The 27703-nt window shown below is 34.1% G+C and overlaps 1 protein-coding gene and 1 long non-coding RNA gene across 3 annotated transcripts; one reads left to right on the forward strand and one right to left on the reverse strand.

Annotated features, from left to right (window-relative positions):
* The first annotated feature begins 1057 nt into the window (after positions 1-1057).
* On the forward strand, positions 1058-1632 carry LOC145740640 (uncharacterized). The gene is made up of 2 exons (XR_014181490.1): positions 1058-1430; positions 1475-1632. It is a non-coding gene; the product is annotated as an uncharacterized LOC145740640 (long non-coding RNA).
* Positions 1633-2752: 1120 nt separating this feature from the next.
* LOC145740612 (death-associated protein kinase 2-like) lies at positions 2753-26288 on the reverse strand. Of its 2 annotated transcripts, XM_081996215.1 has the most exons (7): positions 25942-26286; positions 16089-16136; positions 6603-6897; positions 5625-5766; positions 5370-5569; positions 4920-5072; positions 2753-4062 (listed from the first exon to the last, which is right to left on the reverse strand). In XM_081996215.1, the coding sequence occupies exons 2-7, from the start codon at positions 16120-16122 to the stop codon at positions 3117-3119; spliced, it is 1770 nt and encodes a 589-aa protein (XP_081852341.1). In that variant the 5' UTR covers positions 16123-16136; positions 25942-26286; the 3' UTR covers positions 2753-3116. The 2 variants fall into 2 exon arrangements, with proteins under 2 accessions (XP_081852341.1, XP_081852342.1); XM_081996216.1 differs by lacking the exon at positions 16089-16136 and having other exon boundaries at positions 25942-26288.
* Positions 26289-27703: the final 1415 nt, after the last annotated feature.

A 27703-nucleotide genomic window follows, 5' to 3' on the forward strand; every position in this document is an offset into this window, starting at 1 on the left:
ACGCTATACAGGATGGTCAAAAGAGAAATTCAAGGGCTACAAATTGGTATATTAAACCACCTTATAATTGTCAAAATAACCGAGTTATTGACAATACAATGGAGTAGTTTACAGGGTGATTCTATGAATTTTTAACATCCTTGTAACTTGTTTAATTTTCATTTTATAAAAAAAATACCAAATATGAATCTTGTAGATATTTGCATATACTTTATTCCTAGATAATCCATCAGTATACAGGGTATCCCAAATTTGAGCAACAAACCAAATGTTTGTATCGATATTCAATTGTTTTAGCAGCCTTACTTTGACCACGCTCCTCGAAAGCAGATATTCCCAACTTGAGCGAAATTTTGGTCACTTTTCCAGAAAATCGTCCATAATTCGCTTATTTGAAACACCCTGTATAAACACACTGTATAACAAAAGAAAGCTAATGAACGGGGCTATCACGTGACGTTGAGCGGGCGCGACTATGTTGTCCCGTTTAGCCGGTAGAGGGCGTCAAATTTGACTCTCGTTTTTTGCAGTTTTTGCTTAATATCTTGGGAACGTTTCAGGTTAGAGGTCAGAAATTTTTACCACAATGCACCTCGAAGGGATACAACTTTTACCTTCTATACACTTTTATGGAACCACGCACCGTTTGACTTTAAAAAATTAAAAACTATAATTGTTCTGATATTTCAAGTCAAAATTTTTTATTTTCAAAATTAACCTTAACTGCCTAAATATTTTCAAGTTAATAGTACAAAAATGTAAAAAACGAAATATTTTTGAATTTTCAGATTTTCCAATTTTTCCGGAATATTTTCTGGAAAAATTTCCATGCTATATTCCAAAATTGTTGTAAGAAGATATTTATTTTGCTCTCCTGAAAAGTTATTTCGACACTATTTCGGAGAACCAGCGAATTTTTAAAGCATCAGCATTTTGAACTTAGTAAGACACATAGCGGAATATGCATATCTTTTATTGAAAATTCGAAGACAACAAAAAGTAGTACAATAAAATGCGAGTGGTCCCTTCTAGCTGTTAGACAAGGACGTAAACACTTAACAAAAATAAAATACTTGCGACTTAATAAATATACTTGCATAAATAAATCTAATTTTAAATCAACACGGAGGGAAAAGTGATCGGAACTTGTACAATAATACATAATAATAAATACACTTTGACATTCTAAGGTGATTTCGGGTTGATCAGTACGTTTACACATCACTTACTTGATTTGTGATTTACTAGCAAAATCAATAAATTAAACATTAAATACATTAGTGGTAGATTTTAGTAAGAGAGACCTTTGTCCATCGTCGCAAAGTGTTGTTTGAACAGGATATTTTTTTACTTTGACACTTGTGTTAGTTTCTGACAATTGTCAGCTCTGAAATGCTCTATGTGTACTATTTTATGTGCCATTGAAGGTTGTTTCAATCTACTGTTAAGATGTCCAGGCTTTGTTAAGAATCAGGATGTTTATTGATTATTGTATTATAGTCTAAATTGCGTTGTTGTAATGGACGAAGGACGACTTGCAACTCGAGTTATGATGTTGCAGTTGCAGAAACATTTTCAAACATTTCCCTTCCGTACAGAGTGTTGGAAATTCAACTATAAGTATGTGGATCTTGGAATCTATAAAAATAAATGCAGGGAAACGTAGCAAATTCACATTTCTATTGCCACTTCAGTTCTCTAAAAATTGAAATTTTGAAATTTCTGTTTGAAAGCAAGTAACCACCTTTATCAGGTTAAATACGGTATTATAACTGTCAGTCTGTTATGAACCACCATATTATTTTAAATATATACATGGTGACTCAAATAAAGTGTTCTATTAGAAGCTTCGGTGAACTAAACTAATTTAACTTAATTTTGTTTAGGGCTATAACATGCTATTTCTGTATTTCAAACATATTTTTACAGATATAACTTTGCCCAATCAACCCGAAATTGTTTTCAAGTTTGAAATTTTAAATCTACGCAGTTTTGGTTGACAGTTTATCCATCAAGATCATGAAAATTGGCTTTAAAATCTGGGTATTGGTGGTAACTTGATAATTAAAATTTTGTCATTCAAGTCAATTTTCCAACTTTTTGTAACCAAATTTTAGTGTCTGAAATTTGATTATTGACTTTAAAACTGGGAAATCACATCAAAATTATGAAAATTGACTTGAGGATTGGAAATTTACATCAAATTTATGACAGCTAACTTGATATTCGAAGTTTTGCCAGTTAAGTAAATTTGTATCATTTTTTATTAAGGTTTAGTGCTTGAAACTTGATAATTGACATGGAAACTAGAAACTGCACTCAAAATGAATACCTCAAATTGTAGAATGAGTCCATGTTTTTAAAGAGAATGAAGTAAACATAAATGTGTTTTAACTGTTCGTCCCCCGATGTACGCTTTCACGGCCTGATAATGCCTTTTTAAGCGAAACATGTAGCCATTAAGGCTACATTAATGTAAAAAATATAGTTGATTGTATAGTATAGTATTGTTTTTCCTCGATTTATACAAAATGATTACATTTGATTTGAAAACTGACAATTAACATCATAATCCTGAAAACTGACTTTATAATCTAGTACAGACGCCAAATTCATAAAAATTGAAAGGTGGCATCAAATTCATGAAAGCTATAACTTGATAATTGAAATTTTGAAAGCCAAGTAAATTTTCAAAATGTTTGTAAACAAATGTTTGTACCAGACTGCTTTCAGTCAAATTTGAGACACCCTGTACAGTTAAGACCGATATCAGAACTAACCCTTTTTTAGGACGCTGTATATACTTTCGAATCTTCTTATACGATTCAAACGTAATCGTAAATAGAGAGTTAAAACATTTGCGAAATGCACACTTTAATGCAAATTGTTTACTTCAACTTATTTGTTCCTATATTCCTGTGTATTTACTTATGGTTTTTTTATAAATGTCAAATCATTAAGTACATACTTGATACGCTCCTGACATTAAAAGTCGTTAAGGAAATAATCAGATCAGTCAATTCCACAAAATCGTACTTCTTTAACAATTCTTGAAAACCCTCATTTCAGAGTAAAAATGAACACATTTCGTATGGTTTTACACGTAATCCAGATTATTATGATTTATTAAAGTGGAACGGTGTAATTTTTTTATTAGCCGCTCTACTCTGGAAAAAGTTGTTTAAAGAACTGATCGTTCTCTGTCCTAAAGTGTCATCGTCTGTCCATTCGGACACTGAACCATGTCTTGTATTGGATCCACTGTAATTTTTAGTTTTTGGTCCGTCCCAGTTTTGCAACAGTTGTAGTAGTAAATCTTTGGTTCCGTTTGCGTCTGATGGTTTGCGTTGGTACGCTGTGTACTGGACGTCCTCTTCACTTCTTTTATAAATGCTCCGGCAACTTAAAGGGACGTCCCTGCTGGAATTTGCGTTAACTTTGTACTTAGTCCTACGCCATGGAATACTGCATGAAGGATTTTGAGGATGGTCTTTGGGTAGCACAGTTGATTTTTCCTTGGGTTCCTCAGCTTTATCCTCTTCACCATCGATATAATCTTTACCATTAGTAAACCCCGTTTCAATGTTGGACAGTCTAAACAGCTTATCAGATAATTGTCTAATTTCCTGAGCGAGATTTATCCTTTCAGTGATATCTTGATTCTTCATGAAGCAAGAAGAATCAGATGCTCTACGTAGATGATCTGATGCTACCGTTAACGTCTTTGGTGGCATAAACAGATCATTGTTAGTGGTATCCACGTTGTTGTTCAGGAAAATACTGTCGTCTTCTGGACTGGATGCTAGGCTGGCGCAAGGCGATGGTGAATCTCCAACCAAGGATTGTGACGAAGAATCACTTAACAAACTACCTCTTCTTCTATTAATTTCCACACCGTTCGTAATCTCAAAAACATAAGGAGAATTTGGATGTTCATTCCATCGTTCCACAAACTGACGCAAATTGTCTTTGGCCACGTCCATGGAATTAATGCGTTGAATGGGTTGTTTTTTCTTTTTGAGCCACTCGTGTTGCAAGCACTGTTCAGCGGTCAATCTTTGGCTGGTGAAAAAAAAGACAAAGACCCTTTGTTAGTTCTGATTGATGGTTAAAGGGCGGCGATATGATACATGCGCTAAAGCAAGCTCAACAACCCAAATTAGTATAATGTGGGAACCACATTAAGTGTTGGAAGCACTATTCAAATGTCATTGAAATGCTAACCTAAAGTAAACCTGGATAGAGTAGGCCAAATAGGGAATAGTGCTTCTAAGACAGTATTATGTTAGTTTATGTATTTTTAGAATGCACTAATTTGGGTCTTTGTCTTGCTTCGGTATGATGACTTATGATATGGATAAAGTATGATGGTTAGCAAAATTTCTTAGTTATGAAATGTTCGTAAACGTTGACGATGACTAGTTTAGACATAATTATTGCGAGGACATTTAACAAGTAAGTAGGTTTAAAAAAAAGACGAAACATACCTACATGAAAACATTTCACATGTAAAAATGTAAAAAAATTAAAATTTTTTTAGTTTTTTTGCGTTTAGATGTATATGATATATTGGTAATAGGATTCTGAGGATATGAGACAATATACTCTATGATTGACTAATAAATATCAGTAACGTAACGGACTGTTAGTCCACCATGTTTAGTGACATCCGTGATCATTTTCTGTCATTCTCATGTGATTCTCACAGACACTTCAAACTTCTACCTAAAGCAGATTTCAGTAGCTCTCCTTCTTTCCAATCTGAATTTAGCTGACTCTTCTGATTGTTGGTCATAAAAAACCGATTTCATTCAAATTAACTAATCAAGACAAATTTAATATACGTACTTCTTATTCAACTAAGAAATTTTGCTACTTAATTAACTAACAAAATAAAAAAAAACGGTTTTGAAACTTACTTCATATCTTTAACCAACAGTTTCCTGATGAAATCTTTGGCGTTTTCTGAGATGGTTTGGAAAGCCTCATCGTCGAAGTCGTACTTTGATATGGTGACATTTGCCATTGTTTCCACGTCCGTGTGGCCCATAAACGGTGACAAACCAGAAAGTCTAGAAATAGTTTTTTTGAATGATAGTTACTCAAATTTTTCAGGAGGGTTTGTTTTAACTAGAACTCTTTTCTGTTCTCAAATGACTGGTCTGGCAAAAATAATAGTAGTCAGAGAAATATATAAAGCCATTGTTCAAAAGTGAGAAAATATCAAGTCACGTGAAAATTTAGCCAATGAAATGTCATAACCGGTTAGGCATTGTCCCTGCGAACAAGCCTATAACACTTTAGAGTGACAATCAAAGACAAGTCAAAATATCGAAATAACTTGAAAACTGCTATTTACAAATACTTACAGAACATAACATATCACTCCAATTGACCACATATCAGTCCCATATCCTATAGCGTCAAAGTTGACAACTTCCGGCGCAACAAATTCCGGAGTGCCGAACAAAACTTGAAGTTTCTTTTCGGGGTCAAACTTCCGGGCCAATCCGAAATCTATGATTTTTATTCGGTTTCCGGTTTTGGTCAGACACAGGATGTTTTCGGGCTGAAAATATCGGGTGTGAATGCGATTGTTCTAGCACAAATCCGACGTTACACACCTTCATGTCTAGATGCAATATCCGTTGTTTGTGGATGAAATCGATGCCCTCGCATATTTGTCTCATGAAAACTGTACACGCTTTTTCTGTTAAAATAAAATCGTCGTCTATCACTCGTTCGAATAATTCACCACCCTCAATTCTACAAAATATGATTAATTGTTATATTTGGTAAAGTGTTTGGAAATAATAATCATAATCATCTTTGTTGTTCATTTTGTGGTGAAGTTTAACCAATGGCCTTTCTTCCACTTAACCACGAAACCACAAATCGAATGCCATAAGTTATTGAGGGACAAATACCGTTCCATGTTAGTTAACTATAGATAAAAAAATCTCTTTTGAAGAAAACAGAAAAAGATCACTTTATTTTATAAATTCTATCGAAAGGAACTGATCCATAAAACTTCCAAAAAATGATATTTTTTATCTTACTTTGTGTCTTCCATTTTAACTTTCTAGCTTATGCACTAGGTTAGTTGTGTTGTTAATAGAACAACTGTAAAATAGAATATAGAGGCTTCTACAAGGTTACAAATGCTTCTAGAAGAACCTTGATTTAACTCTATAAATGGAGACCTCTCCTTTCTCAAGCGTTGTGTTTTGCAGAAAGTCTGCCAGGTAGAATCTGGACCAATTTTTGAAACCTTTTTCGTTATTATTGAAGACCACCTAACATTCACATCGAAAAATAACTTAAAATAAATGTTTGTCGATATTCTTAAACAATCCACAACAAAAATACTTTGTTGCGAAATTGGACAAATTCCAACGATCAGCTTTTGTGATTTTTTTTTCGAAATCGTATGGATTTCAATGTCAGTGTGTTACTATAAACTTTTAGTGTCAGTGTTTGGCTGTTTGAAATTTAGAAAGTGATGTAATAAGGAAAACAATGTGCATCAACTGTTTGCCACAATTCTACTTGGCAGATAAATTATTTGAAACTTTTCTAGTAAAAACTAAAATGATACTTACAATTCCAGTATTACGCACATTACTTTGCCGTTTTCAAACGCATCGTATATTTGAATCAGTCTAGGATGTTGGAGTAATCGCATTATATCAATTTCCCTTTCCACATTTCTTCTGTCTTCCTTTTTTGGACAGGATACGTATTTGGCTGCCAGCGCCAGTCCTGAAGTCTTTTCCTTGCATCTATACACAATTCCAAATTTACCTCTGCCAATTTCCTCTTCTAAAGTGTATTCATCTTTAGGATCTATGTCACGTTTGATTATCACATCTCGGTTTGGAAAACTAAGCTCGATTTCTGAAAAAAAGATACAGTATTAGTCAAAAATGCAGTTGGAATACAAATTTCATATCCTGTGTGTCATGTAGTGTGAAGTAACTTTAATTTTAATTATTGGACCCATTCCAAAAATTTTGTAAACAACCTTCACCCGTTTTGCCAGCAAATTTATATGTTGATTTTTGTTGTATTTTCTTCTACATTATGTCACGTAAATCAAACTGTTTGTAGTTTTCAGCAACACGTGTTTGACCAGGTACTTAAATCCTAATGGTTTAACTTTTATTTTCCTAAATTCAGTTGCCAATTCATATAATCGTTGAAAAAGCTCATTTCGAAAGTGTTGATGATATGCTGGAAAAAATATGAATGAAGTATACGTACTTGTGGTTATTATAGTCATTCTGTATTTGTTTGTGGATGTAGTTTTAAGGACAGTAATTTTACTTTTTACAAGTAAAAAAATTCGACTTAACATGTTTATTAAAATAAAGTTGGACTGTCAAGAATTCTGTACCAAACTGGGTGAGAGGTAAGTCTGGCGCAAGTTCGCAAGTTCGTTTCCACTCCGGATCTAACAAGGTGATCTCTTCCCAATGGCTTCTCTAGTTAATCAAGGATAGTAACGTTGTGATCGATCCAAAACCTCAACCTCTTTAAAACGAATATCGTGTCCTCTGGAAAGTGCATGTTCTGCCACCGCTGATTTCTCGGTCTGTCCTACTCTGCAACTTCTCTTGTGCTCTGCTATTCTCGTGTTGTCACGTCGTTCCAATATATACGGATCCACAGCTACACAGAATCCTGTAAACTCCAGAATCTTATCCGTTACCTTGTGTATGTATGCTAAGCAAGTCCAACCAACATTCTCTTCAACATCCCCCGTTTGTTGTCTACGTAGTCCGATGTTTCTTGGGCGAGTGGCTCTGTTGCATGGTTGTCTACTGTATCCGTTTCATCCGAAAACCCTTTCCAGAAGCTCATTTTCTAACTCTGATGGTTTGCAAATCCTTCTTGCCCGCTCCGATAGGGTTTTGATCACTCTTTTTTTGGCTAGGGTGATGATTAGATCCACTATTGAGATAACGATCCGTTTGTGTTGGTTTTCGATACACCGTGTGAGCTAGATTTCCATTAGGTTTCCTTGTCACCATTACATCCAGGAAAGATAAACGTCCTTCTTTTTCGGTCTCCATAGTAAATTGAATTCTTGGATTTATAGAGTTTAGATGTACCAAGAATTGCTGCAGTTCGTCTTCACCGTGGCTCCAAACTACAAAGGTATCGTCAACGTGTCGAAACCAACACTTTGGTTTCTTTGGAGCGGTGGCCAGAGCATTTACTTTGAATGTTTCCATAAAATAGTTTGCTATTACCGGACTGAGAGGACTGCCCATTGCTACACCATCATTCTGTTCGAAGAATTCACCCTGCCATTGGAAGTAAGTGATGGTTAGGCAGTGTCTGAACCATTTGGCGATGTCCAGTGGAAAATCTCGTTCTATCTCCTCCATAGTCGTTTTGATGGGTATCATAGTGAATAAAGAAACAACATCAAAACTCACAAGGACGTCACCTGGAGATACAGTCAAGGCATGCAATTTGTCCACAAAATGTGCTGAGTCTTTTATGAAGCTGTCCGTCTTTCCTATTTTTGGTTGAGAGAGTGTTGTAAGGTACTTTGCTGTCTCATACGTAGGGCCTCCTATGGCACTAACGATGGATCTCAGAGATACATCCGGCTTGTTTTAGGTAAACCATAAAGTCTGGGTGGAAGGGCCTCTGACTTCTTGAGTTTCGAGATATCTTCAGCAGCGACAGTCGTGGAATCTTTAATAAGTTAGTTTGTGATCCTAAGTATTCGAGCTGTTGGGTCACGTGGCAACTTCTTGTAAGTTATGGGATAACTTTCATATTTCAGTTTTGACCGGCCGTAAAAGCATGAACATGACAAAAACGGAATATATGCGAGTAGGAGAACTGGAGGAAATTAAAAAAGTGCGAAGAATATAAATATGTGGGAAGCATAGTCTCGAGCAAAGGATCTACAGAACGTGACATAAAACACAAAGCACAACAGGGTCAGAGAACGACACATTTACACATTAATTTAAGTTTAAGCAGTAAGAAGACAATCTACAAAGCAGTTGTAGAGCATATCCTGACGTATGGGACAGAATGCTGGCAAATGACAGAAAAGACAAGAAGAAGGATAGACTGTGTGAAGATGGATTACCTAAGAAGAGCCTGTCGCATGTCAAGGAGAGAGCACATGTCGAATAATAAGAAACTCGACAAGAACACGCCTGAACGAGAAGGTGGCCCAAACGAGCTCTAGAATACATTCCAGAAAGCAAAAGTAAACGTGGAAGACCAGCAATTAATTACATGGATAAGCGGAGTTAGGCAAACAATGAGAGATAGAGCAATCCACGAGGATTTATGGAGAGATAAGAGAGTTATGGTTTGACGATCGAAATGCGGAATTCGGCAGAAGCTGTAGGACCCTCGCTTAGATAGATAGAATAAAAATACAGTAGTGTTGCAACTTGTCAATCAGTAATCACCATAAGTCTGTTCGCAGAAGCAATCCCTAACTGGTTTCCAAATCAGACACAGTAAATGTCAAAGTTTTATTGGTTGAATGCTCACGTGACTATGACGTATTCTGACTTGTGACCAATGGATGTACCTATTTCTCTGATTACTAGTTGGAGATTCTCTCTGCGAACAGACTCCATAAGTCAAGGAGAAATGCTCTGACCATATACGTCACACTGACATACAATTATTTTAGTTTGAACTCTACTATAAACGCTTACTGGAAACTTCTTGATAGAATTAGACTCCATTATCAAGCGGACATGACCCTCAGGATAATTTATTTCGGGAATTCCTACACCGCAACACGAAAATATCGATGTTCACCCTTGCATTCCAGACGCGTCCAAGGAAACACGTTGTGTGAACGATCCTCTATCGCCAGGAAAAAAATCTTAATTGAGAGACTCTTGGTAATTATAATTAATGCTCGTGGATATTCAGGCGTGGAGCCAAAAATGCGATGGAATTTGGAATTGCACAATATTTTGGCTTCTGCATTTAATTTCGTCTGTATAGTAAACAGCTACCTCCAGGTTTCTGGGTTAAGTGTGATACGACGGGATAGCCGTATAAACTGCTCGTTCCAAATTGTCCAGGAAATGTGTTTTTTGATTACATCGCTTTCCAGTGCAAGTTTTATTGACCAGCTTAGGTCAGTATCTGCTAATTCGTGTAAAGTAGCGAAAAACGGGATCGTTTTCACAAGCCGCCCACGCCAAATTCAAGTTCATTAATAAACTTATAATCGTTGGACGAGCTTTATTTTTCAAAGCCAGTGCGGTCATCAATGACGGCGAAAACATTTTGCTTGTGCGTCACTAGTTTATTCGTCGTAAATAAATCTTTTGTTTGTTCGAATCAATAGCGACCTGCGAAATTATTTTACGAAAATAGACGGTTTATTTTCTTTTGTAGCTGAAAATATGTATTGCGGACAGGAAGTTCTACCGCAATTTGTTTATGCAGTAGGAGAATATGCAACGTAACGCTGATTCAATTCGTTTTGCAAAATTGGCTGAGTTGTCAGGTCAAAAAAATTGTTAGGAATGTATGTAAGAGAGATAGTATTTGGAAAATGGGTTATTTTCACATAAAAGTGTGCGAGGAAGAGTACTGTGGGATCCAATTGATATGCACTGGACCATAAAGACAAAATGTAGCAAAACTTAATATACTCTTTGAGACACGAAACATACAACTTTTTTACATTCAGCAATTTTTTTGTTTTGCACTACAACTATTACATTATTAATATAATTTTACTAAGCACACAAATACCAAGTGAAAAAACAATATTCCAATCAATCAACAAGCACCTAATTAAGATAATAAAGTGTGTAAAGTGCTTAGATTTTAACGAGGGCGTTAAGTTTCCTCGTGAAATCAATTATACTGTTTATATGCAAAAGCTCTTTTGGTATTATGCAATCTAATTGAGTCCGCTCTTTTAAATTTGCTTTGTGTACTTCACTAACTGATTTTTGCTTAAGTTTAGTTTTCATGTTCCGTAAGTATCACATTTAATTACTAAACAGAATAGCAGACGGGATAATTCACAATAGAAACAATCTGGTTTGTTTGTCCTCCAGCCGTCAAAATCATCTAATGATTCCTGTGATGTTTAGCTTTCGTTATGGTTTATGGTAAGTCATGCGGAATTGTGCTGGTCAACTGGATTGGTCCAAATTCGCTATGTTGGCATATTTGACAGTTCCGTTACTTTTCCGTGAAAAGTTAAATTTATCCCAACTTTTTAGCGGAACGATCAGGAAAATCATGCAAAATGTCAGTAAAGTATATTGTTAAAGTTAGAAAGAAGAGTAGGTAAAGGTAATATGGTTTGGTGTTCACTAAAATTTAAATATTGTACACTACACTTATTACTTGAAATTGAAAATAAATCCTTTGTAATTGCAACTGCATCAATAAAAAATCAGTCGAAAATTGCAAAATTCGGAGTTTCCGTGTTCCGTCGAAAAATACGGTCATGAGGACTTACCATAAACAAACTTGGTCAATAATTACGTCAATGTCACGTGTTTTCTGTACAGGTGTGGTAAAACTAAAACTGATCATAGAAAAACTATGTTACTGACAGAGCAACATTGATAATTGCATGCGCGAGACAAAGACAAAAAACTTAAAAAAAGTTCAAATAGGCGAAAATTTGTCTGCGATGTTGTCAAACGTCTCTCTGAATTCGTCGACTAGATTACTTACAAAATTAATTTTGTGACTAGAACTTTCCTAATTATTTCCATTTATGATAATTTATTTGCAATTTGTGATAAATCAACAAAGCAAAATATAGTGACCAAGTGTCAAATTACGTCACTGTGACGTTCGGTCCCTTAATGACGGAAAATGTGAACTTTAACCATGAAAAGTCTGTAAATTATATTGGAACAGTTGGAAAAGCTAAAATTGTAAAAGCACGTCACGTGATCGTGACAATTTAAATTCGCTGCAGGCAACACCCTAAGGTTAAGTTGAAGGTTGTCAACATCAGTGACATCAGCCACGTGACCAGAAAAATGTCATTTTTAACCTCTAAAAGTTTGCAAATTACATTTAAAGAGTTGGAAAAGCTGAAATTGTAAAAACACGTCACGTGATCGTGACAATTTAAATTTGCGGCAGGCAACACTGTAAAGTTAAGTTGAAGCTTGTCAACATCACTGACATCAGTCACGTGACCAGAAAAATGTCATTTTTAACCTCTAAAAGTTTGCAAATTACATTTAAAGAGTTGGAAAAGCTGAAATTGTAAAAGCACGTCACGTGATCGTGACAATTTAAATTCGCCACAGGAAACACCGTAAAGTTAAGTTGAAGCTTGTCAACATCAGTGACATCAGTCACGTGACCAAAAAAATGTTATTATTGTTACGGTTTGGGCCTACTATACTCGAGTCAGGATGAAACCGATGCGCCGCAATATCTGGCCGGGCGCGTGTTAAAGTAGGCCACAGTTAGGAGGCGCCACCTGGAAGAATCTTGGACGTTCGATGCAAATCGCGAAGCGTCATTCTAGAACGTGGTTTGCGAATATAAAAGAAGCGGCGTCAACGAGAGTAGTGGAGTGTAGAGTAGTAGTGAATTTCGGAACGCGGTAAAGTTTAAATAGCGGAGTAATTGTGGAATTGTAGTAGTGTTTTTAGTAGCTGTGTTAATTATTGTACGGAGTGTTTTGAAGTGTAAATAAATTTATTAATTGTTGAGTTAAACTGACTTTGTGTGAACCCACGGGAAAAATCGTAACATTATTTTTAACCTCTAAAAGTTTGCAAATTACATTTAAACAGTTGGAAAACCTAAAAATTGTAAAAGCACGTCACGTGATCGTGACAATTTAAATTCGCCACAGGCAACACCGTAAGGTTAAGTTGAAGCTTGTCAACATCAGTGACATTAGTCACGTGACCAGAAAAATGTCATTTTTAACCTCTAAAAGTTTGTAAATTACATTTAAAGAGTTGGAAAAGCTGAAATTGTAAAAGCACGTCACGTGATCGTGACAATTTAAATTTGCGGCAGGCAACACTGTAAAGTTAAGTTGAAGCTTGTCAATATCAGTCACGTGACCAGAAAAATTTCATTTTTAACCTTGCAAAGTTTGTAAATTACGTTGGAAAAGCTGAAATTGTAAACGCACGTCATGTGATCGTAACAATTTAAATTCGCCACAGGCAACACCGTAAAGTTAAGTTGAAGCTTTTGTTGACAAAACGTAATTTTTTACTTTGTGAAGTTTTTTTGACGGTGAACTACTGCTTAACACTAAAAGCCTCCATCAAAACATTGAAATAATCAAATTTCCAGAAAAGCTATGTAATTGTTTACCCCTAACAAATATGGCGGAGACCATCTGAACTGTCAAAGACGTCATGCTGAAATAATCGATTTGAGGTTAAGTTGAGTTAGGTCAGTAGATTTTTTTCAAAATAAGGGTAAAAAACATGACTGAAGTAACCTAACCTAAGTGTCCGATTACTACGTTGCAAAGCCTGTTTAACTCGTTTTTAGATTTTTATAAACTTTACTTAATGCTAATTCAAAGTTTATTGGTACATACTTAACATAAATACGAGTATGTGAGTGAGTGAGTGATAGTTCAGTCGAAAATAACAAAAAATAAAACGTTTCCGGTGTGCTTGGTTTTTGTATCACTTCAAACTTTCAGCGCTCACATAAACTTTGGGAATCCCTTCTAGAGAAGTTATAACTATACAGAAACCGTTTTCTTTCCGGTTTGTAATTTCGGATCTAAACGCGTCATGATTCATCAGAAGTCACGTGACCTCCGTGTGATTTTGAATTATGGTGTCATGTTATTTTTAAGTCATAACGCGTTTGGAGAGTGGAAAGTACACAGAAAATCAACACCAAAACAAGTGATATAAACTATGGTTGAGAAGTGCCCCCTAGCGGAGTTACAGTCATCAGCATTAATTCGGTCGTTGCACGTCATTGACGTTTAACGCGCTGAGTTGCCAGATGGTTTTCTTTGTCATCCAAACACGATTTTTTCATAAATTTAGTACTTTTATATTTGTACGCAGTGAGTGTAACACAATGATTAGCTATTAAGTACTCCATTAAATGGCAAGATTCTCAAGATTTTGAAAGCAATAATGTTCAATCACAACCAAACCACCAAACGATATTAACTGGCAATTTAGCAAAATTGCATACAACTCCTTAAAAATCGAGATTAAGTAGATTACGTTTGTACACAATCTGCGTCCTTTACATAACTACGTGTGAGAAAGAGAGCGCACTGGCACGCAACAGAGGCCGGAACTAATCGCTTACCAAAACGAATTCAGTACGTCAAACTCACTGATGACGTACAACTGCCAAATTAATGCGGACGACTATAGCCCTCTATACAAGAAAGCCTAAAATGCCACTTTTAATGGCGGCGTTAGCGGTTTTTGTTTTATGCACAAACGTATGCAGATGCAGTAAGAAATATGTATTTTTTTAATTGTTTCGTGTAATTGACTGCAATTTGTGAGTGAAAAATCAAAAAAATGTTCATTTCTGATCCAGATATGTATAGATAGAGCTTTTTTATACACAATCAAGTCCAGCCTAAACAAATTGGTTAGAACATTTGTCCTGGAAAGTACAACACACAGCAAACTAGTTTAAACCTCGGTTTAAACACTGTTCAATGTAAGAAAATCTGTAAATCCTTGAAACCAGGTAAGCAAAACTGGTAAATGGTTCTTATGTTATTACCAAGAACATTCATTCAAAGTTATTTTTGGTACTCTTACAATGAAGGGTGCTTTAAAATGTAACTCACATACCTGTGCATGGAACAAGTACCTAATAAGTTTACTGTACTAGAAAGCACTTGTACCTACCATTGAGTATAGTGTTGGAGTAAAATCATCCCACTTCAAAGTGTTCAACCACTGTTGAGTTAGATCCGGTTTTTTGTAAAGTAAAAACTGACACGGTTGGGCTTTTTCCTGAATTGCTGTTACAATGTGCCTTGAAACCTTTTTACCTGATAAAGCAAAATATTTACTTTACCGGTAATTTACAAAAAAAAAGTTGCCCAAAAGTTAAAAGTTGTCCAGCTGTTAAAATCAGATGATTGTTACAGCTGGAGGACAAACATGTTTCAAGACAATACTGTTTTACACTGACTTATGAATAAAAATAAATAATTTTTTCCACGCTTGTTATATTTTTTTAATCTCGCTTCTTTATTGACATTTACCAATGATCATACTCATTTATGCAAAACTTTGTTTATAGCATTCAATTTGAATTCATCATCATTAGATGCTTATTTTGATAATCACTCAATTAATTGCAAAACTGAATCAAAAAATAATCACAATCACTGCCAGACAGATGCTAAACAAAAAAATTTAGTTACATATTAACCTATGAACCGTTTAGTTGATTCCCAACGAGATACGTCGATCAGCATACAGCGTGTTGTCGTCGCTCTGCAAATAACCAGCTAACAATAATTTCAACTTTGGCACTTGGAATGACTGAGAGTTGTTTGTAAACAGCCTTTTAATTTTGAAAATTAGAATTTCTTGGCTGTAGACCAAAGTCGAACTACACAGAGCTACAGTACTCGCATGTTATAATATATTAAAACCCGTTATCAAAGTAATGGTTATAATTAAACGTGAATCATTTTCCAGAGAAAAGTCAAATTTAAAATTGGAATTTTCTTTCTTTATAATAATTGACCTAAATTATGAGGTATGTCAGTTTATATGCGCCAATTTGTTTGATTGACGAATGTTAAAGGGTTTGCCAAAGCATTTTGGCTTCAGTGGCGCCCAAGGGTCAAACAATGAATGAACAAACTTTACTACGGATCAAACATTGTGATTCAGGTCAAAAGTGGCTTTTGTTGACCAGTTTTTTAAATCAGAATTTAAAAAACAAAACCTTTTTAATTTATAGTCCAGGAGAACAATAATGCCCTGGCGACCAAAAGCTTAAAATAAATTCATTACATTTGTTTGTGGTGTAATAATTGATGTATGTCTTATATATTATGGACAATCTATATCATTTTCTATGACAGTATGCATTGATAGATAAAACATAAATAAACTTACCGCCTATGGGATCGTTTTCATCAACTTTGATCATGATTTCGGTGTCTCCTGCAAATGAAATATCCATCATGTAATAAAGAAAACACAATGTTCACTTTACAGCAATTTATACCGAAACTAATCGTACAGCTGTCTTAAGTCAATCAACCGCTATAAATAATTATGATTTGCTGAGGTTTTACTTGAGATTACTTTAGTACAAATAATTATCTAAACTCGCCGCATGGTATAGATAAAAATATTTGCTCATTTTGTGGATATTATATTAAGAAGGTAGGGCAAAGCAAATAGAAGTTTGAAAGTGAGTATACATACTACTACAGTAAATGACGTAAGATGTTATAGTAAAAAAGCGGTGGAGAATACTACAGGGTAATTCAAATTCGACCCTCACCATTGGGATCTCAGAAACCATAAGAGATACGAGAAAGTTTAAATTGGGGCAAAGTTGCGCAATTTAAAGCTCAACTAAATGCTGTTTTAAAAATTTTGATTTTCCGAGTACTTCCGAAAATATCCGAAAAAAACTGAAAATTTGATTTTTTGTTTTTATTTATTTCTAACCTTATTTGAAGAGATATCCCAAAACTAAAAGCATCTTTTCATTGCCACTTTTTCCTAGCCATTCGATGATGGATTCAAATTTGCCACACGACGTTTCGTTTTCTGTCAGTCATCATCAACTTTCTTTTTTCTTCTGGACGCCATATTGGATTTTTAGCCTACCAAATAGTACGTTTTATTCTGATTTTAGTGATGTATAATAACTTATAATTTGCTTCATAAATAACAAAATAATTCAATAAAAACTAATTTTACCTTAGATAGCTTTGAGTTAATGAGACGTTTTATGAAGATTACTTGGTAGTACTTGTCACATGCAATTGGCCTGAACATGCTTAGTCACAAAGGTATACACGTGACTTAAACCGGTTTATTCACTCGAAAAGCTTAGGCCACTCGCTACGCTGGTGGACCTAGTTGTTCTTTTCGTGAATAAAAAATGGTTTAAGTCACTTGCTGTATAAATAACTATTAAATCACTCTGAATGACATTCGCCTATTTACAGATGTAAACAAACAAACATCAATGTTACATCTACGGGGCGCGGTGCAAATTTAATAGAACTGTCATTTTAGTTTTTTTTTTAATATAAGAAGTCGAATTTTAATAAAATACTGTATAAAACACGTGACTTAAACCGGTTAATTCACTCGAATAAATATGAATGAATAAAAAATGGTTTAAGTCACTTGCTGTATAAATAACTATAAATTTGCACTTAACATTATAAAAAATTTAAATTTGGCAAAAAATAAAGTTCCTAAAATGATGATATTTCTTTTGGAAGCAAAAATGAGCTGTTTAAGTGAGAGATAATGCTGACAAATCTCTTTTTCTGAATAACCTAAATAGTTCAGCAATGCTTGTATAATAATAATTTTATAACATTTTCTGTGGGGGTTTCATTTCTAGATACATTTTTAACTAATATTGATTTGCTCATAATCGTCCGAATTATCGTGTTTGACAAGTACTGTCAAATAATGACATTTCACAAAACGACCCATTAACTCAAAGCCAATAACTAAAGTAAAATTAGTTTTTATTGAATTATTTTGTCATTTATCAAGCAAATCATAAGTTATTATACATCATTAAAATCAGAATAAAACGTACTATTTGGTGGGCTAAAAATCCAATATGGCGTCCATAAGAAAAAAGAAAGTTGATGATGACTGACAAAAAACGAAACGTCGTGTGGCAAATTTGAATCCGTCATCGAATAGCTAGGAAAAAGTGGCAATGAAAAGATGCTTTTAGTTTTGGGATATCTCTTCAAATAAGGTTAGAAATAAATAAAAACAAAAAATCAAATTTTCAGTTTTTTTCGGATATCTTCGGAAGTACTCGGAAAATAAAAATTTTTAAAACACCATTTGGTTGAGCTTTAAATTGCGCAACTTCGCCCCAATTTAAACTTTCTCGTATCTCTTATGGTTTCTGAGATCCCAATGGTGAGGGTCGAATTTGAATTACCCTGTATACAGTGTGTTTTCCCTAAGGTTTTTCGTTTTTATTTTCTAATCAGTCACATAGTATTTAAGTCTAATTTAAACTTATATTGAAAGTTGAATGTGACACGTCAAGTACAAAATATCACAGTCAAAACAAAAGATTGATAATACGCACCAACATGTTTGCCTAAATCAGTTTGAAAAAAATTTGTGTCAGAAAATTTGCGTCTGAATAATTACTAAACATTTTGTTGGTACAAACCAAAATAATCAGTTTGAAAAATCTAATTTTTGCCTATATCAATGTTATTTTTCGCCCCACTTGACTGCTATCAAAATAACTGTCATAAATCTCAGAAACACGTTTTATATGACAAGTTGACACGTGAAAGTCACGTGATAATTGTCGAAATAACTGTCATGAATCTCAAAAATACGTCGCATTTCAAAAACTGTAAGAACACTGTGTTAAACTTTAATTCTTGCAGATTCCAGGCAAATTTTGACAATTTTGAGTGACAGATGTCGTTGTTGACGTGGTTTTAGAAGATAATTTAGCTAGGTAATCACGTGACCTAATTTAAAGAGCACATTTTTGAAATCCTCATTAAATTTCCTATTGAATATCCTGAAAAAACCGTACCGTCAGAGAGAAATGCGGTGTCAATGTTTGAACTGCCAGAAACACAGTTTGAAATTACAGTTAAGGGCAAAATGGGCTGGAAAACCCACTTGGAGTAGGAAAATGACTGTTTTAAGCACATTTTTGGAATCCTCATTAAATTTCCTATTCGATAACCTAAAAAATAGAACAAAACTTAGTACAGACATGGAAAAAAGCGGTCTCAAAGCTTGAACTGTCAGAAAGACAGTCAAGAACAAACTCGCTGGCAAAATCCTCTTGGAGTAAGAAAATGACTGTTTTAAGCACATTTTTGTAATCTTCATTAAATTTTCTATTAAATGATCTGAAAAAACACTACAGAATTTAGTACAGTCAAGGAGAAAAGTGGTGTCAACGTTTAAAATGTCAGAAACACAGTTTGAAAGGACAGTTAGGGAGAAAATCGACTGTAAACTCCACTTGGAGTAAGAAAATGACTGTTTTAAGCACATTTTTGGAATCTTCATTAAATTTCCTATTCAATAATCTGATAAACACTACAAAATTTAGTACAGTCAGCCAAAAATAGTGTGTGAAAGCTTGAACTGTCAGAAACACAGTTTGAAAAGACAGTCAAGACCAAACTCGCTGGCAAAATCCTTTTGGAGTAAGAAAATGACTGTTTTAAGCACATTTTTGTAATCCTTATTAAATTTCCTATTAAATGACCTGAAAAAACACTACAGAATTTGGTACAGTCAAGGAAAAAAGTGGTGTCAAAGTTTGAACTGCCAGAACCACAGTTTGAAAGGACAGTCAGGGAGAAAATCGGCTGTAAACTCCACTTGGAGTAAAGGAATAACTGTTTTAAGCACATTTTTGAAATCCTCATTAAATTTTCTATTCAACAACCTAAAACACACTACAAGATTTAGTACAGTTAGGGAGAAAACCGCTGTCAAAATTTGAACTGCCAGAAACACAATTTGAAAGGACAGTCAGGTACATAATCGGCTGTAAACCCCACTTGGAGTAAGAAAATTACTGTTTTAAGCACATTTTTGGAATCCTCATTAAATTTCCTATTCGATAACCTAAAAAATAGAACAAAATTTAGTACAGACATGGAAAGAAGCGGTCTCAAAACTTGAACTGTCAGAAACACAGTTTGAAAAGAGAGTCAAGAACAAACTCGCTGGCAAAATCCTCTTGGAGTAAGAAAATTAGTCTGTATAAACATCATACAGTAATAATTATTGACTAGTATACGATTATTATTAAAGAGAGAACTATGATTTCTTGACCCCATTTTCTGAGAAGTAACCATTGTTGCAAACGGAAATTGTCGTTTTTACTTCCACGAAATTAAATAATAAACTCTATAATATTGTGAGTGAAGCAATAATATGCTAAATAGAAACAATTTATAGAATACTTTTATTATTCGCAGAATGCCAATTTGCAAAATGTTTTATCAGAATGCATAACCCAGAAAACACTTGCAAAGTGACAATTTATAGTTAATTTTTTATTGCTTTTTTTATTGCTCTTACTAATATAAATAAATATATTAGAATTTGGTCGATTGGTTTAAACAAGGTTAGTTTGCATAAACAGACCAAAATTAATGTCATTTTGACACAAAAAAAGTTACTGAATAATTTTATTTCTATCATTTGCCTAACAATACATCATCAGTGTTAGCAACTGAATTAAAATTACACAATGCCTATTGTCGCAAATGTTCCAAAATTTAACATGGTTTGTTCGTATTGTGCCTGTTTGCTTTGTTGCCCATTTGTGACAATATGCATTGTATAACTTTAATTTATATTTTAGGCATAATTCATTTAGGAACAATTTAATTTATTTAAAGGCCTATTTGTTAATTAAAATCAAAAAATAAATCAGGTTTACTGCTTTCATATAATTGCACTCGATCGATGAACGCTTCTGGTTCAATTCACATATGGATTCCATCAAACTGAAAATAAACAACCCGAAATAACGTTTCGTGTCTCCATTTTGTGGCAAATTTTACTTCGAATTTTATTGTTTTGATAATAATTGAGAGTGGAATTCCTATTGGCGCCATATTTTATTATTCCTTTCCATTTCCAATAATTGCAATATGGTTCAGTGTATGATTCAGTATAGTAGGTCACTTTTTGACTTTTAATAGATTTTTATAAATTATACAGAAGGTGTCTCAGATTTAAGGTAATTGACGTATTAGTATGTCAAAAATAATAATGCAATTAAAACCAATATCCAATAAAACTTTATTATAATTTTCAAAATATAAGGTGTTTTAAACTTTAAAAAAATTATTTTGTAGACAGTGTAAATGTTATTAAAGTCTATTTTTGATCACAATATTTGCTTCAAGAGAACTTTTTAAGTGCTATTTATTCAAATGAACTAAGCCATCACTATCCCTACTTTTCTGACATTTAAATGATTTAAAAAGTCAATATAAGACATAAGTTTACTTCAATTAAGTAAAAGTACGCCACTGGTACCAGTTTTAAAACCGTTCTAATATGATATCTACAAAACGTACTCTGTCCCAGGTGAAGTGGCAGTGACGTCACTAACTGTAACGTCATATTGAAAATCATTTCTGTCTTTGATTAATTCTTAAGATTTTCTTTGATATTTTGTGGTTTGTGGTAAAAATTTCCGATCTCTGAAGTAAGGCGTTCCTGAGATATTCTCGAAAAACTAGAGTCAAATTTGACGTCCTCTAGCGGCCAAATGGTACCACTTAACCCTGCCCGCTCAAAGTCACGTGATGACCCCATTCATTAGCTTTCTTTTGTCATAACGGCGTGTCTGTACAGAATGTTTCAAATAAGCGAGTTTTGGCCGATTTTTTGGAAAAGTAATTTGGAAAACTTTGATTCAAATTTTAGATTTTTTGGCCTACTATACTAACAGCAGCCATATTGGATTTTGTGGTGTCAAACCTTGAACTGCCAGAAACACAGTTTGAAAGGTCAATCAGAGTAATTAGCTGTAAAACCCACTTGCAGTAAGAAAATTATTGTTTTAAGCACATTTTTCGTATTCTCATTAAATTTCCTATTAAATAACCTAAAAACACACTACAGAATTTGGTACGGTTAAGGAGAAAACCGCTGTCAAAATTTGAAGGACAAATCGGCTGTAAACTTGGAGTTAGAAAATTACTGTTTTAAGCATATTGGAATCCTCATTAAATTTCCTATGCAACAACCTAAAAAAACACTATAAGATTTAGAACAGTTAGGGAGAAAAGCGCTGTCAAAATTTGAACTGCCAGAAACACAGTTTGAAAGGACAGTCAGGAACAAAATCGGCTGTAAACCCCACTTGGAGTAAGAAAATTACTGTTTTAAGCACATTTTTAGAATCCTCATTAAATTTCCTATTCAATAATCTAAAAAAACACTACAAGATTTAGAACAGTCGGGAGAAAAGCGCTGTCAAAATTTGAACTGCCAGAAACACAGTTTGAAAGGACAGTCAGGGAGAAAATCGGCTGTAAACTCCACTTGGAGTAAAGGAATAACTGTTTTAAGCACATTTTTGAAATCCTCATTAAATTTTCTATTCAACAACCTAAAACACACTACAAGATTTAGTACAGTTAGGGAGAAAACCGCTGTCAAAATTTGAACTGCCAGAAACACAATTTGAAAGGACAGTCAGGTACAAAATCGGCTGTGAACCCCAGTTGGAGTAAGAAAATTAGTGTTTTAAGCATATTTTTGAAATCCTCATTAAATTTCCTATTCAATAATCTAAAAAAACACTACAAGATTTAGAACAGTTAGGGAGAAAAGCGCTGTCAAAATTTGAACTGCCAGAAACACAATTTGAAAGGACAGTCAGGTACAAAATCGGCTGTGAACCCCAGTTGGAGTAAGAAAATTAGTGTTTTAAGCATATTTTTGAAATCCTCATTAAATTTCCTATTCAATAATCTAAAAAAACACTACAAGATTTAGAACAGATAGGGAGAAAAGCGCTGTCAAAATTTGAACTGCCAGAAACACAGTTTGAAAGGACAGTCAGGGAGAAAATCGGCTGTAAACTCCACTTGGAGTAAAGGAATAACTGTTTTAAGCACATTTTTGAAATCCTCATTAAATTTTCTATTCAACAACCTAAAACACACTACAAGATTTAGTACAGTTAGGGAGAAAACCGCTGTCAAAATTTGAACTGCCAGAAACACAATTTGAAAGGACAGTCAGGTACAAAATCGGCTGTGAACCCCACTTGGAGTAAGAAAATTAGTGTTTTAAGCATATTTTTGAAATCCTCATTAAATTTCCTATTCAATAATCTAAAAAAACACTACAAGATTTAGTACAGTTAGGGAGAAAACTGCTGTCAAAATTTGAACTGCCAGAAACACAGTTTGAAAGGACAGTCAGGAACAAAATCGGCTGTAAACCCCACTTGGAGTGAGAAAATGACTCTTTTAAGCACATTTTTAGAATCCTCATTAAATTTCCTATTCAATAATCTAAAATAACACTACCAGATTTAGTACAGTTAGGGAGAAAACCGCTGTCAAAAATTGAACTGCCAGAAACACAATTTGAAAGGACAGTCAGGTACAAAATCGGCTGTGAACCCCAGTTGGAGTAAGAAAATTAGTGTTTTAAGCACATTTTTAGAATTCTCATTAAATTTCCTATTAAATAACTTGAAAAAACACTACAGAATTTGGTACATTCATGGAGAAAAGTAGTGTCAAAGTTCGAACTGCCAGAAACACAGTTTGAAAGGACAGTCAGGAACAAAATCGGCTGTAAACCCCACTTGGAGTAAGAAAATTACTGTTTTAAGCACATTTTTAGAATTCTCATTAAATTTCCTATCCAGTAAATAGAAAAAACACTACAAAATTACACATGTGCATTTGGCAATTCGCATTATATAAAATGTTTCACAACCCACATTATGACAACAGCAGTCATATTGTATCTTGCTCAACCAAAGTGTTCTTTTTTTACTCATTTCAAAATGGGAAACACGAATCTGACGTCCGTTTTGCTCTAACTGGCACGGTTTTGGAGATGACCTTAAAATTATGGCAATTTTGACAGTTTTAAGGGCGTGACACCCTTAAAAAATGGCATTTTGACGATGTGAGGTGACACTCCACATCACATTTCTCCATTAACCTAAAACTATTGAGGCAGACAAAGACAATTTTCAAAATTCAAAAATTTCCGAAAAATCTATGGGGTACCCTATAAAGAAATTTGAAACTTATTTTTCATGGTCAAACTGAAGGCTGGACAGAAATATGTCATATTTAGTAAAAGTTGCCTTCCATCGTCGTAAAAATTTCACACCCCTAACTCAGACTGTTTTCGAGATATTCATTCGAGTTTGACGCCCTCTGGCGGCCAGATGGTACAACTTAGAGTGGTCCGGTAAACGTCACGTGATAGCTTCATATTTTTTTTTGTTATATGGTGTGTCTATACTGAATGTTTCAAATAAGCAAGTTATGGAGAATTTTTTGGATAATAGCACAAACATTTACCTGAAAATGAGTTATTCTGAGAGTGTATGCGTGGATTATTCGATAATCGCCGTCATTTTGGTATTATTCAATTAACATTTAGTACAGTACGGTTAATTTTGACCGTAAAAACATAATTCTGCCGTCAAAATGACATAAAACAAAATAATTGTATTTGTAATATCAAAAATACAAATACAACCAGAAAATAAAAACTAAATCACAATGACGTCAAATCTCGCTCAGTTCACAGTAATAGAAAAGGAACGACAACTATTACGTCACTGCCAGTAGCCCTGCGACGGACTTAATATTTAATTTGGAATGGAAACAAGTTCTATTGTTGCTTATTTATTAATAATAATGTTAAATGTGTGTGTCATCTGATCTACATATTTAAAAAACGAACCGATGTCACGTGACAAATTGTCAAATTGACATGCCGGAGTGTGCACTGGCGATATTTCTGAACGCAATCCTGAATTCCTGAACCTGACCTTTTCATGCAATTTCCAAGTAAAATCCAACCAAATAAATGCGCCACTGTTTCTACTTGTTAAACCGTACAAATTCAAAAAGTCTTGAAAACGTAGCTTTCAGTTGTGAATGTAAATAAGGTCTATTTTTGCATCATATTAAAATGCATTACTGTGGGAAATCCCATTAAAATAACGATTGGTTTGTGCAAATTTGGACCGTAGCAATATTATTTCTTAAAAATTATAGTAAAAATGATGAACCGACTATTATGACTAGCTTAAAAGACTACTAGCTAACAGACTATTATGACTAGCTAAAGCACATTTGACTGTGCCAGTACAGAAGCAAAATGTCACATTCAAAACAAAATGTATCTTTTGAATTTTAAAACGTTGATTTTCCTATTAAAACTTTCTAAGAAATTCCAAAATGAGACATCCTGCAAGTTATTGCAAGTCTTGCGGTTCTCGAATTCAGGGGTCCCAAAAATAATGAGATCCAAATTAATCTACGGCAAAAGAATTAGCAAGTCCTGTACTGAACTTTTTATACTGGGTGGCTAAAGGTGGTTGGTTTTTACTGTTGAATTCAAAATTGTACTTTTTTTTACATTCTTAGAATTAAATCCATTTTATGAGTGGAGGACATACTAAAATCTGTCGGAAGGTCAGTCACAAAAGCTTCAGTAAAATTTTTTTATATGCAATGAATAATAAACGAGCAATTTCAATATTTTTATTAGGCGAAATTCCCAAAACCTATTTAGTTTTCGTTGCACGTTTCCTATATGACTCAAACAGGTTGTTGCGTTAATGCAAAACATTTAAATCCGGAACTTGGTTCCTTTATGGGCACTGCTAATGTAAAAATATACAATAAAAAAAATTGTTTTATGTTTTTATATTTGTTTTTGAATACATAAACAAGCAGGGTATAAAGATGATAATAGAGAAAGTTAAAAGGTGTGTAATACCTAATTTCTGTAGTTTTCTCTACATTACTTTATTATACAGTTTTATAGAAAAAAGTAAAAACTTTTAACAGGCTTTTTGAGTTTTAAAACATTTTTCTAAATTTTTAACTGCCTCACCCTGTATTTTTAAAAAGAATAGAAAACGTAGTATTAAAATATATCAGAAAATGCCTTTTTCAAAACATACATTGTTAATGTCATAGAAATTGTGACACTCTGTATAATAAAATTATTATTAAATTTTGAGTACCTGATTCTGGAGATAGTCAAATCCGGACTATAAACTGGGTAATTCTTGCTAAACTGCACAAATTGGCGACGTTTTCAGGAAATCCTTGAAATAGCAATCATTTTCCAATCACTTTTTTCCGCGGTCAGATTATTTCCACACTTACGATCGCGAATAACCGAGTCGTCCAACTGAGAAGAATTTTATCCAAGTGTATAAGGTGTGTATGTATATTTCGCCCGCGATGCCTCCCGTTAATGTTATTTTGGCGTCTGCCGTCCAAAATTAGACGCCAGCCAGCATATATTGTTGTAATATGCTCGGGTGGACGTTCGTTTTATTTCATCTGCGCTTTTTCAGCAATCTTTTCGATTTGACCAACTATTTGATCGCACGTATGTCGTATCAGAAATCTAGACTAAAATAAACTGAATCTGGCTAAATCAAAAAATAATAAATCGACGCGTATTGTTACATACCGGGGGTCCCTTAAATGAGTTGACAAAACCTAGAGAGTTCAAAAGAAAAGAAAGTTTGGTTGAATCTTACAACTAATGAAAAAATATATAAATTTTCTTTGTGATTTTAACTACGTCGACATTGTCAAAATCAGAGAAAACTTAGAACAGTGTCAAAGAAAGAATCAGACAAATCCGCAGAATAAAACTTGTCAACTCTTACCGATAAAAAAAGTTATAACATAACCAATTAGATCTCTTTACGTGTGGCTGAAACTAGTTCGTACTTTAGTGAACAGGGGGCGCCATGCTCAGAAACAAAAATCGTTGCTATGTTATGCAATGATTATGTAGGTTTTCTATGACAGCGACGACACCATTGAAAAATTGGAAAAGTAAAATTTAGTGTGACAGAAAAATTTACCAATTTTAGCAGAAAATTCCAATTTGACCAGTAAATTTATGGGTCCAATTGAAATTTGCTTAAAAGATATCATTTTCCTGTTATAGCTATCATTAATTTGAAAAGTCATAAACCTGGAATCACTACAGTTTTTATGCACCCCCTGTATAATAGCGGCACTGTGAAACTTCCAGAGATTAGTTTAGACGTCAGTTCTTTACGAATATTTTTGCTCTTTTTCAAATTGTTCGTAACTTTTGCCCTTCCTGAATTATTTTGCAGAACCTGGTTTGATGCAACAAATTTTCAAATCGATGGTGTTGTGGTTTGAAATTTGAACACCCTGTAACTCGCTTATTTTTATGAGTTGAGGTTGGTTGAACCACTCAAATTAACCGTCTTGAGCTCCTTTTTCTAGTGTTGTTGAGCAAAAAATTCTATTTGAAAAATTGCGTGCAGGGTGACCAAAAATAGTCCATTACCTTACTTTTCATGCTCACCCTTTGTACTGGAAGCAAAAACGGTACTGCAAACATACTGTGCTGAGTTAAGGGGTTGATAAGGAAAATTTTTGGCCTCTTGCAAATTTTTCGTAACTTGTACCGTTTTCGAGTTATTTAGGAAAAACTTGTTTGATGCAACAAATTTTCAATTTTCAAATCAATGAAATTATGGTTTAAAATTTGAACACCCTGTAACTCGCTTATTTTTAGGAGTTCAGGGTGGTACAACTTAAAAGAACCGTCTTGAGCTCCTCTTTCCAGTAGCGCTGAACAAAAAATTCTATTTGAAAAATTGCGTGCAGGGTGATAAAAAATAGTCAATCACCATACTTCTCATGCTCACCCTGTGTACTGGAAGCAAAAACGGTACTGCAAACATACGGTGCTGAGTTAAGGGGTTTATAAGGAAAATTTTTGGC

This window comes from Ips typographus, linkage group LG2 (assembly GCF_016097725.1).
Source record: "Ips typographus isolate SLU linkage group LG2, UJ_Ityp_2.0, whole genome shotgun sequence".
Taxonomy (NCBI): Eukaryota; Metazoa; Arthropoda; class Insecta; order Coleoptera; family Curculionidae; genus Ips; species Ips typographus.